Below are 12,891 nucleotides of genomic sequence, written 5' to 3'. Positions count from 1 at the left end.
CCATCGCGCCTGCGCCAGCGCCGGCTGAGAGGCTGGGGCCGTGGCGGCTCGTGCCGGGTGATGCTAGGCGGCTCCCTGGGCTCCAGGCTGTTGCGAGGTGTGGGTGGGAGCCGCGGGCAGTTCGGGTCGCGGGGTGTTCGCGAAGGTGGCGCAGCCATGGCGGCAGGGGAGAGCATGGCTCAGCGAATGGTTTGGGTGGACCTGGAGGTGAGTGCGGTCGGCGGGGGTGAGGGGAGGCGAGTGAGGTTTCGCGCGTAGACCGAGTAGCTGAGCCTGTCCGCGGACAGCGGCGGGTCTCTGGGTCTCAGGTGTGGCAGGTGAGCGCCGCCGGGCTGTGGGCTGCGCGGGGCAGGTCGGCAGGCTGGGGTCCTGTAGGGACTGTGCTGGGCTGTGGGGTGTCTTTTCCGAAGGGTAGAGTCATCCATATGGCTCCCCCAACCCCCTCCGCCCGGATTGTGAACCTCCCTAACGCTTTGGTCCCTCTGGGTTTAGGGTCACTGGGGTGGGGGTGGGGGGAGAGCGACTGTGCTAGACTCCAGACTCTCCTTCCGCAGTCTTACAGGACCCTAGCTTGTTATAGCTGGACGGGACTCCGGAGATGACTCAGCCTTACCTCTCATTTTATAAACGAGAAAACTGAGGCCCAGAGAGAGGATTGAGCTCATTCAAGGTCATGCTGTTAGGTTCTGAGTTGGGACTAGAACCCAGTTCTGATCCCTTTAGGTTTCCCATACTCATGTCGAAGACTACCCCCTCGGTTGAACCTCAGTTTTTTAATATATGAAATGGGGGTAATAACAGTGCTTTCTACATTAGATTGTGATGAAGATCAAGACGTGTAGTTAATATGAAAACTTTGTAAACTGCAGAGATGTAGTGATGTGAGTAGTCTTACCAAATTGAGTGCTGTCAGCACTCAATTTTGCTGACTTTGCATTTGTCCTACAGTAGAACTGGGGTGCCTGACATATGGCAGGCTCTTGGTAAATATTCACTGAATAAGTGACTCATGTTTAGTGTCTTGGGGGCTTGCCAGAGAAGCATTATTGTCTCTTTTATCCTGGCTATGGGATATAAATGGAATATGCTTGAGGGAATTACTGTTAAATAAAACTGGGTAAAATAGACCAGAAAGATGGTTTTGTGTGTTACATATTTGTTTTTGATTGCAGATGACAGGATTGGACATTGAGAAGGACCAGATTATTGAGATGGCCTGTCTGATAACTGACTCTGATCTCAACATTTTGGCTGAAGTAGGTGATACCATATAATACAGTCCTACTGTTTAGCGTGTATTAGAAATCTAAATCATTTTTCACCATCTCTTTATTTAAAAAATAAGAAAACTGAGGCCCATATAGGTTAAGTTCCAAAGGAATATGCTAGGTCATGGTAGGGTTGATTCTGGAACCAAAGTAGTCTATCTCATAGTCTAGTTATTTTTCAGTTATCCATGCCAAAAATTACAGAAACCTACATGCCCTTGTTTACTGAGACCTCACTGTGTGCCTTGCACAGTTCTAAGTGCTTTACATGTGTACACTCTTAGTCCTTACAACTATAAGGTAGGTAGTTGCCCTCATAGAGGAGGACATTTTGGCACAGAGATATTGGGTAATTTGCCCAAGGCCACCTGGCTCATTACTGGGGGAGTCGGAAATTTAACCCAGACATTTTGAGTAAAGAACTTCTAACCAATAAGACAACCAGCTATTGTCTCTTCAGGATTAGTGATTCAGGCCAAAATTAATATCATTGAAGTTAATGTCATCACCTTAATTTTAACTCGACTCTCTTTGTCCAATTTCTGTCTTCTCAACTAGGATGTATGCTTGTCTAGATCTATATTAAGATTTTAGAATTCCTGTTGATGTAGAATCAGAATACTCTCTTGTTGATATATTGGGCATGATTAAGGAACAGTAAGCAAAACAACACACCTGTTGCCTTTTGGCTCTTTCGAGGCATTTGAGAAGTGTGTGAGGGCATCTGATTGGTAGAGGGTGAAATCCCTGGTCTGGAATTGATCCCTGGTCTCATATTGTCAGAGGCCTAAGAAACTCTGAGCAGGAGTGATGTGCCACTGACACTGGATAGATTTCATAAATGCACAGTAAGACTTCTACTTATCTTGGTAGGTAAGGGACTGGAGAAGGCATTTATAGATGAATTTCAACTTTTGTGAGTACCAGGCATACATCCTGGAGTACCCCTTGATACATCAGCTGGAGGAGAATCATGAGACTTTGTGTTTCTCATCATAACAACTAGTTTTTTTTTTTTAACATTATATAAATAAAGTTCTGCATTTTAGGTTTGGTTGTTTTTTTCCTGTCACTTGGAATTTAGTGCGGATGAATAGTGAAGAGAAGTGTCTTTATTTTGTGAGCCCTACTTACCCTTGGCTGAAGAGGAGTTTTTCCTTTAGACTGTTGATATAATGTGAAATACTGACAGTTTAATGGACCAGTTAGTTAATATGTACCCTGGAGGAAATTTGGGTCTGTATTCACACAGCTGCAGATGAGTGTGGCATTTGTAAATAGACTCAGTCAGATGAGGATAAGAATGTTAAAAAAAAAAAATGCTCAGGGGCTGTTGGCACTCTTAAGTGTCCTTTCTGTGGAAAATATGTTTTATTCTTGTATATGAGTCTGAGGAAAACGTTTTATGCTGGTAGAAGAGCAAATGTCCTACCCTGAAAATTTTTCTGTAGGTGATAGTGTGCCAAACTGGGACCTAAAATAAGTTAGATAGCCTTAGATTAATAGTTTGCTTTTCCCGTCATGGTTTGTTAAAATTGTTTTTTTGTTTTTTTAACAGTATGAGGTTTTTGGTTTTTTAAAAAAATATGTAATCAGAGCAAATTTTTTGCTTCTTGGAGATTGCCTTTACCAGTTTTCTTATTTGGCTGAAACTCCTTGTTGGTTTTAAGATGTCCAGTAGTCAAATTCTAGCCATTCCTCTCAGTGATCGCAAACTATTTTTACCACCTTTGTAGTAATAATACCTTGGATTCATACAGTACTTTTCTTCCAAAAGTTCAAAGAACGTCTGATATCTGTAATTTCTCTTATCCTGTGTTAAACATTCTGTTGAGGGAAGGGGGGCAGTTTGTTATCGCCATCGTACAGGAGAAACTATTCCCACGATGACTTGTTTTAATGCCACAAGTCAGGCTTCTGTGACTGCTGGGACTCTGTCTGAGACACTCAGAAGTTTCAATGTTCTGTTAAATGGAGCGGAGAATTTGAGGGCCACGTGTTACTTTTTTTTTCCCCCAAATGTTACCAGTTACCTTTTTAACCTTTTGATATAAAAATATTGTTAAAATTAAACAGTATAACTTTATCCAAAATTTATGTGTAGTAAGCTCTTTTTTGCCCTGTTCTGCTGCTGCATCCTACTCCCCGAAGTTCGTATATTTTCTTGGTATTTTGTATACATATATAAATGTGTGTGTGTGTGTGTGTGTTTAAAACACGTGTACACAAAATCACATGCACATATATACTGTTCAGCAATTTGCTTTTTTCAAGTGGCAATGTAGACACTTTCCAAAATGGACTCCTAATTAGAGGTTGGCAAGCTTCTTCTAAAAAAGACCGAATGGTAAATATTTTAGACTTGGAGTGCCACAAACCTGTCACGTGTTTGTTTTATAACTCTTTACAAATGTAAAAAAAAAAAAATCCAAAGGCTGGGGTTCTAGTCTTTGCCAGACAACCAATGTCCTCTATTAATAGGCATTTCACTTTTCAGAAGTGTGTGTGTGTGTGTGTGTGTGTGTGTGTGTCTGTGCGCGCACGCATGCATTCCTTTTTACCATTGTAAACAATGCTGGAGTGAATAAGGACCATTTACAGAGATAACAAGGCCCTCATCTCTCTCTGCTATCTATATCTTGAATCCTGACAGCAGCATAAACTTTACCTCAGAAACCACAGTTATCCTTGTCAATTCTGGATGACTAATGGCTTTTCCCATCCACAGGGTCCTAACCTGATTATAAAACAGCCAGATGAGTTACTGGACAGCATGTCAGATTGGTGTAAGGAGCATCATGGGAAGGTAACATTACCAAATAACAGGAGTGCCGCTTTGGGGATCGGTAACACGCGTGTTGCTCCCACATCTGAATCCTATACCATTGTTGGATGGGATTTTAAAAAGGGTTAGAGGAAGATTGCTTGGCGAGCCTGGGAGACTGCTTGCTTGTTTACCTGTCATCTTTGGGACCTCTCGAGATCATCTCCTGAATGTTCTCTTTTTTTCCTCTCCTGCATTCAGTCTGTCGCGAACGCATTGTGGATTGTCAAGTATTGCTCAAATCAGTCTTTTGGATAAGGTTAGACATCAACTTTCAGAAAAGGGGGAAAGCTGCTCTCCTGTTAATAGTTGTTTCTTCCCAGAGCTTGGACTTTGAGCACCATCTTTTTTTGACTGTGTGGAAATGCTATTAACAATCAGGAACATAGCTTATTTGACCTGGATTCTTTAAGAAAAAATCAGTGCAAAGATGGCAGTTTCAGTTTGAACTTGAGCTTTATAAATGGTCCATCTATGGTTATATTTGTCCATTTTAGCAGTGAAGTTTCATTTCTGGATGCCTTTGAAAACTGACTTGATGTGTTTCTGGTGGGGGCTGGGGATTCTCTCTTGCAGTCTGGTCTAACCAAGGCAGTGAAGGAGAGTACAATGACATTGCAGCAGGCAGAGTATGAATTTCTGTCCTTTGTACGACAGCAGACTCCTCCGGGGCTCTGTCCTCTTGCAGGTAAAATCCAATCCTATGTATACCTTGTAGATAGTCTTCCATTGTAGTGGTTCAAGAGACTGCAGTTCCAGAAAGATCAACTAAGACCATCATGCCTTCCACCTACCCTGACTTGGATTATACATCTTAATTTTGCGTTCAAGTTTCCTTGTATAATTTATAACATGAGTATTGGGAAACTGGCCTGAAACCCAACATGGGATCTGGGTACATAGACTCACTCAGTAAAATTTTCCTTCACATTTTTATTATAGAAAAATTTCACATGTACAGGAAAGTTGGATTTGGTAATGGTTTAACCTTGCGCCATGTTTGTTTTATCTGTCTGTTTTTTTTGTCGGATGTTTGAAAGTAAATCGCAGGCGTTTTGACACCTCATTCCTAAATACTTCATCAAGCATTTCCTAAGAATAAGGACATTTTCTTATGTAGCCACAGTATCATTATCACATTTAGGGTAATTAAAAATAATTCAGTAATATCATTTGACATCTAGTCCACATGCAAAATGTCTAATTGTTTTTGAACCAGCACTCAGTCAAGACTCATGCATTTCATTTGGTTATTATTTCTCTTTAGTCTCTTAATCTAGAATGTCCACCTGTTTTGTTTTCTTTTTTTCCTGTGTGACATTGACTTCTTAAAGAAACCGGGCCAGTTCTACTAGGATTTTGAAAGTCCTGTCATTGTCAGAGGAAAGTTAATGGTCTGTGGAGGTGTATTTGCATTTGTATATGTAAACTGATATGATAACTTATACCTTCCTTAAATTTCATTAAAAGGTTTTGACATTAAGTACTAGAGTATATGTTGTATATATATATTTTCCCTCTAGGTAATATGGCTGCTGTCTATTTTAAAGTACTTATTTAAAATTTAGTGTTTTTAATATGAATTACTGTATGGAAACAATATGATTTGTTAAAATTGGAATGTGAATAAAGCTCTATTTACTTAATGTGGTTCAGTTAAGTTTTTAGTGTTAATAGTGTGGCTTACATGACACTGGGAGAAAATTTGCACATCTGGTATGATCTGAAAAAGTAACAAATAGATTTGTGCATTATTTTAAGTATGTGGAATGGTAGATTTATTCTTTTGTCCATAGAGAGCCTGTTTATAAATTTATTATGAGCTAGACCAAACTCTCAGAAGTCTGTACTTGTAACCTAATCAAATGCACTCAAACATGATTTAGAAATTCCAAGATGCTTTTAGGAATTGTTTGAATTAAAAAAAATCATCTCCATTTCAATACCAGTTAATGAATTTTTATATCCTATTGTATATTGCTAGAAATACACAGATGCGGTATGCTTCGTGTCTTTCTAGGAAATTCAGTTCATGCAGATAAGAAGTTTCTTGACAAATACATGCCCCAGTTCATGAAACATCTTCATTATAGAATAATTGATGTGAGCACTGTTAAAGAACTGTGCAGGTAAGGGCTATATTTAGGATCCATTAAATTGCCTCATTTAGCATGTTTTAATTGAGAATTTGTGGAAAGTAATTGGATAGAACGATAGAACTGAGGGTGCCAGGTGGGTGCGTAGCTTCATCCCTTTCTCACTTGGACAGGTAGGTCCTTAGTTGATTCTGGACTGGTGAGAAATGGGGGAAACAATGTTGAAAACCTTCTGTATAAATTTCATTAGTCCGGAAAATTTATTGAGCACCATTCTGTGCCAGACATTGGCCTGTGTGCTGGGAACATAGCAGGTGAAAAGCCTTGAAATAGCATAGAATCTAGTGGGTTGAGAGATGTGTAAAACACCTTACACGTATACTGTTTGATGACTTCTGGTAATGAAAATGTGCATATTGAATATTGAGGGCATCGGGGAAGGAGCCCCCTAGCTGTTGGAATGAGGAATGGGAAGTCAGGGAAAGCTTTACATAGGAAATTTAAGTTGAGATTTAAAGAGGAGTTGGATGTTTTCCTGGCATTTAAATGAGGTGGGAGGATTCCAGAGAATGGGCAGAAGTATGAAGAAATGAGGGCTCAGGAAGATGAGGGAATTACAAATAGTTCATCAATGCGGAGTGCCAAGCATGCGGTTTGGAAAAGGTGGGGAGGTGAGGCCAAGTGGTGAAGGGCTTGTATGGCAGGCTGAGATGGTTAACATGGGGGTGGGTTCCTTTAAAAAAGTGTAAGCAGAGGAATGAGTGCTATGATTAGGTCATTCTGATTATACAGTGGCAAGAAAAGGAGATAAGAAAGGAGACTTTTGCCTTATCTTGGAGAGAGAAGAATGAGCCAGGGACATGGCATTTGGGTGGCAGAGAAGGGTGTGGAGAATGTCCCACTTGGCACGGTATGGAATGCTTGAATGGGGGAGTGAGGGAAAAGAAGAGCTCTAAAGCAATTTTAGTGTTCCTGGTTTGGGCAGTTAAGCAGATGACAGAATTGTTCAAAGATAAAGGGGAAGATAGGAGCAAAAGCAGATTTGGTGGGTGGGAGAAGGCAGGTCTTGAGGATAAGTGTAGTTTTATATAGGTTAATTAGAAGTATCTGATGGATTTGTAGGTGGAGATGTCTAGCAGGTGGTTGGCTATCCATGACAAATTAGGAGAGGGCTGGGATGGAGTGAATCTAGGAATTGTAGACATGGATGAGCTTGCCTAAAGAGAATATCTAGGGTAAAGAGAGGGTGGAAGAGAGAGCCCTGGGCAAGGAGGCGTCTTGATAGTCACAACCCAAAATGCCTTTTTCAGTGTTAATAAATGACTTGAAGGAGGTAATTGTCCAGTGTATTTGAGACAGTTTCCTTTGAGAGTTCCATTTTTGCTGTGTATAGACGCTGGTATCCAGAAGAATATGAATTTGCACCAAAGAAGGCTGCTTCTCACAGGTAAGTTTGGGTCCTTCCAAGTGCTTGGCAATCTGACACACACATAACCCCTAAATTCCTGACTGCTTAAAATAGTGTCGGTTCTCTTTTTTCCTGGGGGGGGGGGTGGCGGTGGAAATAAAGGTCAACTAGCATAAAGATAACTTTCTTTTGCTGAGATTATTAGGAATTCTGATCAGGGTTCTAGTATTCCATTCTGAGATATGTAGCATCTTAGGTCTGTACCGCAGTTTTAACACTGAAGGATAGTTTGTAGGTGTGATCAAACAGTCTGTTATCTTTCTAGTAATGAGCAGTATTAATATTCTTCCCAGCAAGGATATGAATACTTGTAGCCACTTAAAATTAATTAGAACACTTTGTGGACAGTTGTGTAACATAGTTAGCCTAGCGTTGACACTTTCGAGTGTTTCAGATCCTTTCTATTAAGTCTGCAGACTTAGGCACAGGTACACAAGAAATTTGAAGATTTTGTTTATCTAGTGTCCTGTACTGGGTCTTTTACTTTTTCTCAAAAAAAAAAAAAAAACAACAAACCAAAAAAATTAAAAAAAATTTTGTCATCATTCAGGAGGAACATAAGACTCGATTGGGGATTTAGCAGCTGGCTTCTAAGGGTAGCATTTAGTTCATCCATTTGCTGAGTGCCTACGTGCACAGTTCTAGGCAAACAGACCGAGTCCCTGCTATAAAGAGCCTGCCATGCTAATATTTCATTGTGGGGGGATTGCATGGACCACAGCACAGTAATGCAGGTTTAGAATACCCTAGCTGAAACAATTAGGGTTTGATGTCTTTCGGATTTCAGAATTTTCAAGCTTTAAAAAGGTCATAATGTATCTGTGGTGTTTACCATTATATAATGTGCCTTATAAGGTCTGAAGGAGCATCCCATGATCAAACACATGGATGTTTCTGCAGCAAAACATGGCCATGTCCACCAAAATGGCGTAACGGATGAGTGTAAATAGCCCCATGTCAAGATTGATCACGTTTTGCCACATAGTGAGTCATGAAAGTACTTTGTATTTTCAGATGATTTTTGAATTGAAGTGTTGTAGGTAAGATGTTGTGTACCGTGATTTAGTCAGCTCTCCACCATATATCCAACACCAGGGAAGAAAGCCAAACTGTCGCCTTGGCCACAGCAATAACCGTCGTAAAACTCTCACACTGTTTGTGCAGTTTATTCTCTAGAAGAGGCCCTTGGCTTCTCATTCAGAGCTTACTGGTTGACCTGCACACGGTTCTCATAATCTCAGTTATACCTGATTTCTCAGACTACAACAGATGAGAGACAGCATGTTGGAGAAGAGGCTGTTACAGCTGATGGTAGCACAAATCTCCACCAGAAAGGCGGTAGATCCTCTGTTTTGGTTAGGTCCTTCTGTCTGATGATCGATGTTTGTTATGACTGAGTCACGAGTCATGTTTGAGCAGGTCAGTATATTTTGTATAGGGATGTCATTCAGTATTGCACAGTGTTTCTCAAACTCTGTTCCATGAGCTATTATTGATTATTCCACATGTGTGGTTGATTAAGTTTTAGAAATATTGTGTATAGAACAGCCTCCCCTTGGAAATTCACAGTACACATTAGTACATTAAATGCTTTGCACAGAAGTTCAGAAAAGGAATGTTTGATCTAGTTTTCCCTAAAATCACTTGACCCTAGAATTCTTTTTTTCCCATGGAACGCTTCATCATCTTCTAGGACACTTGAGGAGGCTTTATAATCTGATATATTTTAGGAAAAAATTTTTTAATCCAACTTTTTTTTTTAATGAAGCACTTAAATTTGCCTTATTGAAATGTTCCTCTTCTTGATAATGTCAGCGGCATTTACAGTAGTCCCTGTTGTTACTTGTAAGAGGTTATGTTGTCGATTGCTTCCTTCCTCCATGGACATTTAGATTCAGTATGATGTGTTTGCTTGTAGGGCGCTTGATGACATTAGCGAAAGCATCAAAGAACTTCAGTTTTACCGAAATAACATCTTCAAGAAGAAAACAGATGAAAAGAAGAGGAAAATTATAGAAAACGGGGAAAATGAGAAGACTGTGAGTTGATGGCAGTTCTCATGCTGTCAGCACATAGTTCTTGGGAAGCAGCTGCTGGTGGTTGTGTTTGGTTTTGTTTTTTGTTCCTGCTGACTGCTTGGCACAGCACCTTCTTTCAGTTTAACTTGCGTCTCCAGAGTATTCAAGCAGACAGCACCTGAAATACCATTTTTCTCCTAACATTCTGTTTTCATTTATGACACAGCAGCTCCTCTGTAAGTACCAGGTCACGTCCATCCCTCGGTACATATCTGCATTTGCTTTTAGACCGTTTCTTTTGTTTAAAAATAATAAATAATAATAATAATAAAGCTAGTTATATTGAAATGCAAACGTTTTTGTACCATCTATTCTTTAGTAGTTTGAAATGGTGGCTTTTTTCTCAGTGGTATGGCTAATGTTTAAAGTCTCATGATGACATCAGGGATGGGTTAATTTTTCGTATGTTAAACGGCTGGTGAAGTTGCTCTGGTTTGCTTTATACGTCAAGAATAGAATAACTGGAGCAAATCTGGGCTCATTGTTATAGTTCTCAAACTAAGAGAGCTCTGCAATGGGCTGCTTTACATTGCATCCAAGAAATTCAAGTCAGTCATCAGGGATTCTGTAAGCGAGAAGGTTTATGGAAGAGAGATTGTGTGTAAGGCTGTCACTGTGCTAGTTTTATAAAACGTTGGCTGCCCTCAGTGTAATGCTGTGTAAGTATTTGAGAGAGGTTTTCAGTCTGAGTATCTTAACTCCTAATTTATGTACTTTACAGCACAGTGTTAAGGTGATTCCTTAGCCAGAGGGTGTATTAGAATCATCTGTCTGTAGAACACAACTCATTCTGACAAATGTCCTCTTAAGACAAGAAAGCAGAATTGGGAAGGCCCAGAGGTGGCTTCTGCCTGTCGTAGAGAACCACTGGATCCCAGGTTGCATTCCTCAGCCCGTTATGGCCATTATATGAACACAGCAGTGTGATCCTAATGTGTGAGAGCTGCAGATCCAGAAATCACTAGACCGTAGATCAGAATTATCATAATTTTATGTGCTAAGTTGTTCTAGCTTTGTAACAACCGTGTGAGTGGAGAAAGACCTGAACTTTTCCCAAATGAGTCAAATTAAGGCTCAAGTTCATAAGTACAGTTAAGTGTAAGGTGAGAAAACGTAAGTCTGCTGACTTTTCTGACTCATGTTCTTTCTGCTGTCTGGAGTAGAATGGGTTTTAGCTCATGTGCCAGCTTCAGTGGTTTGGAAGACAGGATTGTATCCTATCGAGGACAGGGCTCTTGAATCAAATTCTGGCTTTAAATATGAGCTCTGAGACCTAAAGTGGCTCTGCCAAGTTCACTTCTCTAAGTCTCAAGTTTCTTATTTATAAAATGAGAAGGATGGTACCTGACTTAAAGAATAATGTTAGAATGAAATGCTCATATAGTTCTGAGCTCAGTGCTTGGTACACAGTGAACACCCTGTCGTGATAACTAATGCCCAGTGATATTGGATTCTTTCAGTCCAGGATCTCTGGGAAATGGTGCTGTGATTGATTAGCTATGGTGGCTGGGGCATTATTTTAAATCCGTGTTCACTTAATGGCCTATGACTGACTACATGTTGCTGAGGATTGTTTCACTACCAGTGTGACCTTGACTTGACTTTAGTGCTTCCAACTAAAATTTGGCAAGACAGTCTTCGTCCTTACTCAGCTCTTAGGAATGTTATAAATTCTAAAGCGAGAATAGATAGGAAAACACTGGGCTTAAGAAAGGTTCCAAGGAAGCGGATGCTACTGTTAATGCTTCAGCTCCCCTACAGCTGGCCCGGGTATTCATCAGGTTAATGGTTGGAGCCCTACCATTTCATTTTCTTAAGAATTTTAGCTCCTGGTGTTCATTTTAAATCTTCTGTCCCATAAATGACCTGCTCACTGATTTAGTCCTTTATTCCGTATTTTCCTAATGGAGCAGTATCCCCTAATGGAGCACATGTTAATTTTTAGCAAGATAATTGGCAACCTGTGAAATAAGCAAATCCGGTCTGATGCAGGTCTGTATGAAGGCATAATGGTTCAGTGGTCAGTTCATTATTTATTAGTTGGCTTTTTTTTTTTTTAAAGAAATTTAAATTGGTAATGCTGGTAACTGATTTCACAGGAGATTCCTGAAGCTATGAAGTGATTTCTGTGAAATGAACTGCCATGCAAATTGGTTTAAATATAACTACAGCTTTAAGAATGATCAGTATGTTTGTTTAGCAGAGCTTGCTGTTCCAGCATTCCCGAGGGCTTTTCATTTGGTGGTTCTTCTGGCTGTGCTGTAATTATCCTGCAAACTATATTCGTAGGATTATCCAGGTATATTTCCCCTGAATTAAACTCATAAGGTGAACGAATTAGTACAGTGATGATAGTCTCCAGTCAGCATTCCTTGATTGCTCATGGTAATCTTGCCATGACAGTGAGTGTGTGGGCAAGAAAGACCCCTTTTTCTCAGTAGCTGAGCCATAGCAGTTAAGGACTGAGCCTGAGACCCGTGTTTTTTCATTTACAAAACAATAGGTATCTTTATTAATAAACCAGCTGACAAATTCATAGGGAAATCGATCATTTCCTTTGGCAGAGTGGTGTTCTTAGACGTGTAAGCCTTAAAGAAGAAAGGAATAGCTAGTTGTAATGTTCAAGTGCAATTTTGTCATTAACTGAATTTTGACATATCGATTGCGTTGTGATAGTGCATGACAGCCCTAGGTACGCTCAGGCGTCTACGTCTTCAAAAATTAATAAGCAGCAGGGACAGTGGAAAATTGGTTGTTAAGATAACCCATCTGTAGCAGATTGATGAAAGCAGAAGCTGTTATGTTCTGTATCTTTTGATGAGGCAAAAACTGTGAATGCTCTGTACTTTGCTACAAGCTGTCTGTTGTGAGTATTGAGTTTAGGTTATTTGACCAAAGCCTTTTAATTTTGTGTGGCTCCTGATTATACCATTGCCACGGTGCTCACGGAAATGAAGTTTCTCCTTAGTTGAGTCTTTTCTACTGAGTAGAAATTTTCTAAGAGGACAAGTCTTAAATCTACTCAACACACACAAAAGTTGGTAACTGTGTATGAATATTTATTTAGCTTGATGGGTTTTTTCCCCCACAATGTATACATATATATAAAGACATTAAGTTGTGCCCCTTAAATATATAATTTCTATATGTCAGATAT

General features: G+C 40.0%; 1 protein-coding gene across 1 annotated transcript; it reads left to right on the top strand.

The window, feature by feature from the left end:
• On the top strand, positions 1 to 10,028 carry REXO2 (RNA exonuclease 2). Its single transcript, XM_008690048.2, has 7 exons — positions 1 to 207; positions 1,173 to 1,256; positions 3,997 to 4,074; positions 4,669 to 4,780; positions 6,113 to 6,221; positions 7,582 to 7,635; positions 9,575 to 10,028. Exons 1-7 carry the CDS (start codon positions 61 to 63, stop codon positions 9,702 to 9,704), a joined length of 714 nt encoding a protein of 237 aa, XP_008688270.1. The 5' UTR covers positions 1 to 60; the 3' UTR covers positions 9,705 to 10,028.
• Positions 10,029 to 12,891: the final 2,863 nt, after the last annotated feature.

This window comes from Ursus maritimus, unplaced genomic scaffold (assembly GCF_017311325.1).
Source record: "Ursus maritimus isolate PB19 unplaced genomic scaffold, ASM1731132v1 scaffold_16, whole genome shotgun sequence".
Classification (NCBI taxonomy): domain Eukaryota; kingdom Metazoa; phylum Chordata; class Mammalia; order Carnivora; family Ursidae; genus Ursus; species Ursus maritimus.
This window is presented reverse-complemented; position numbering and strand designations above follow the sequence as displayed.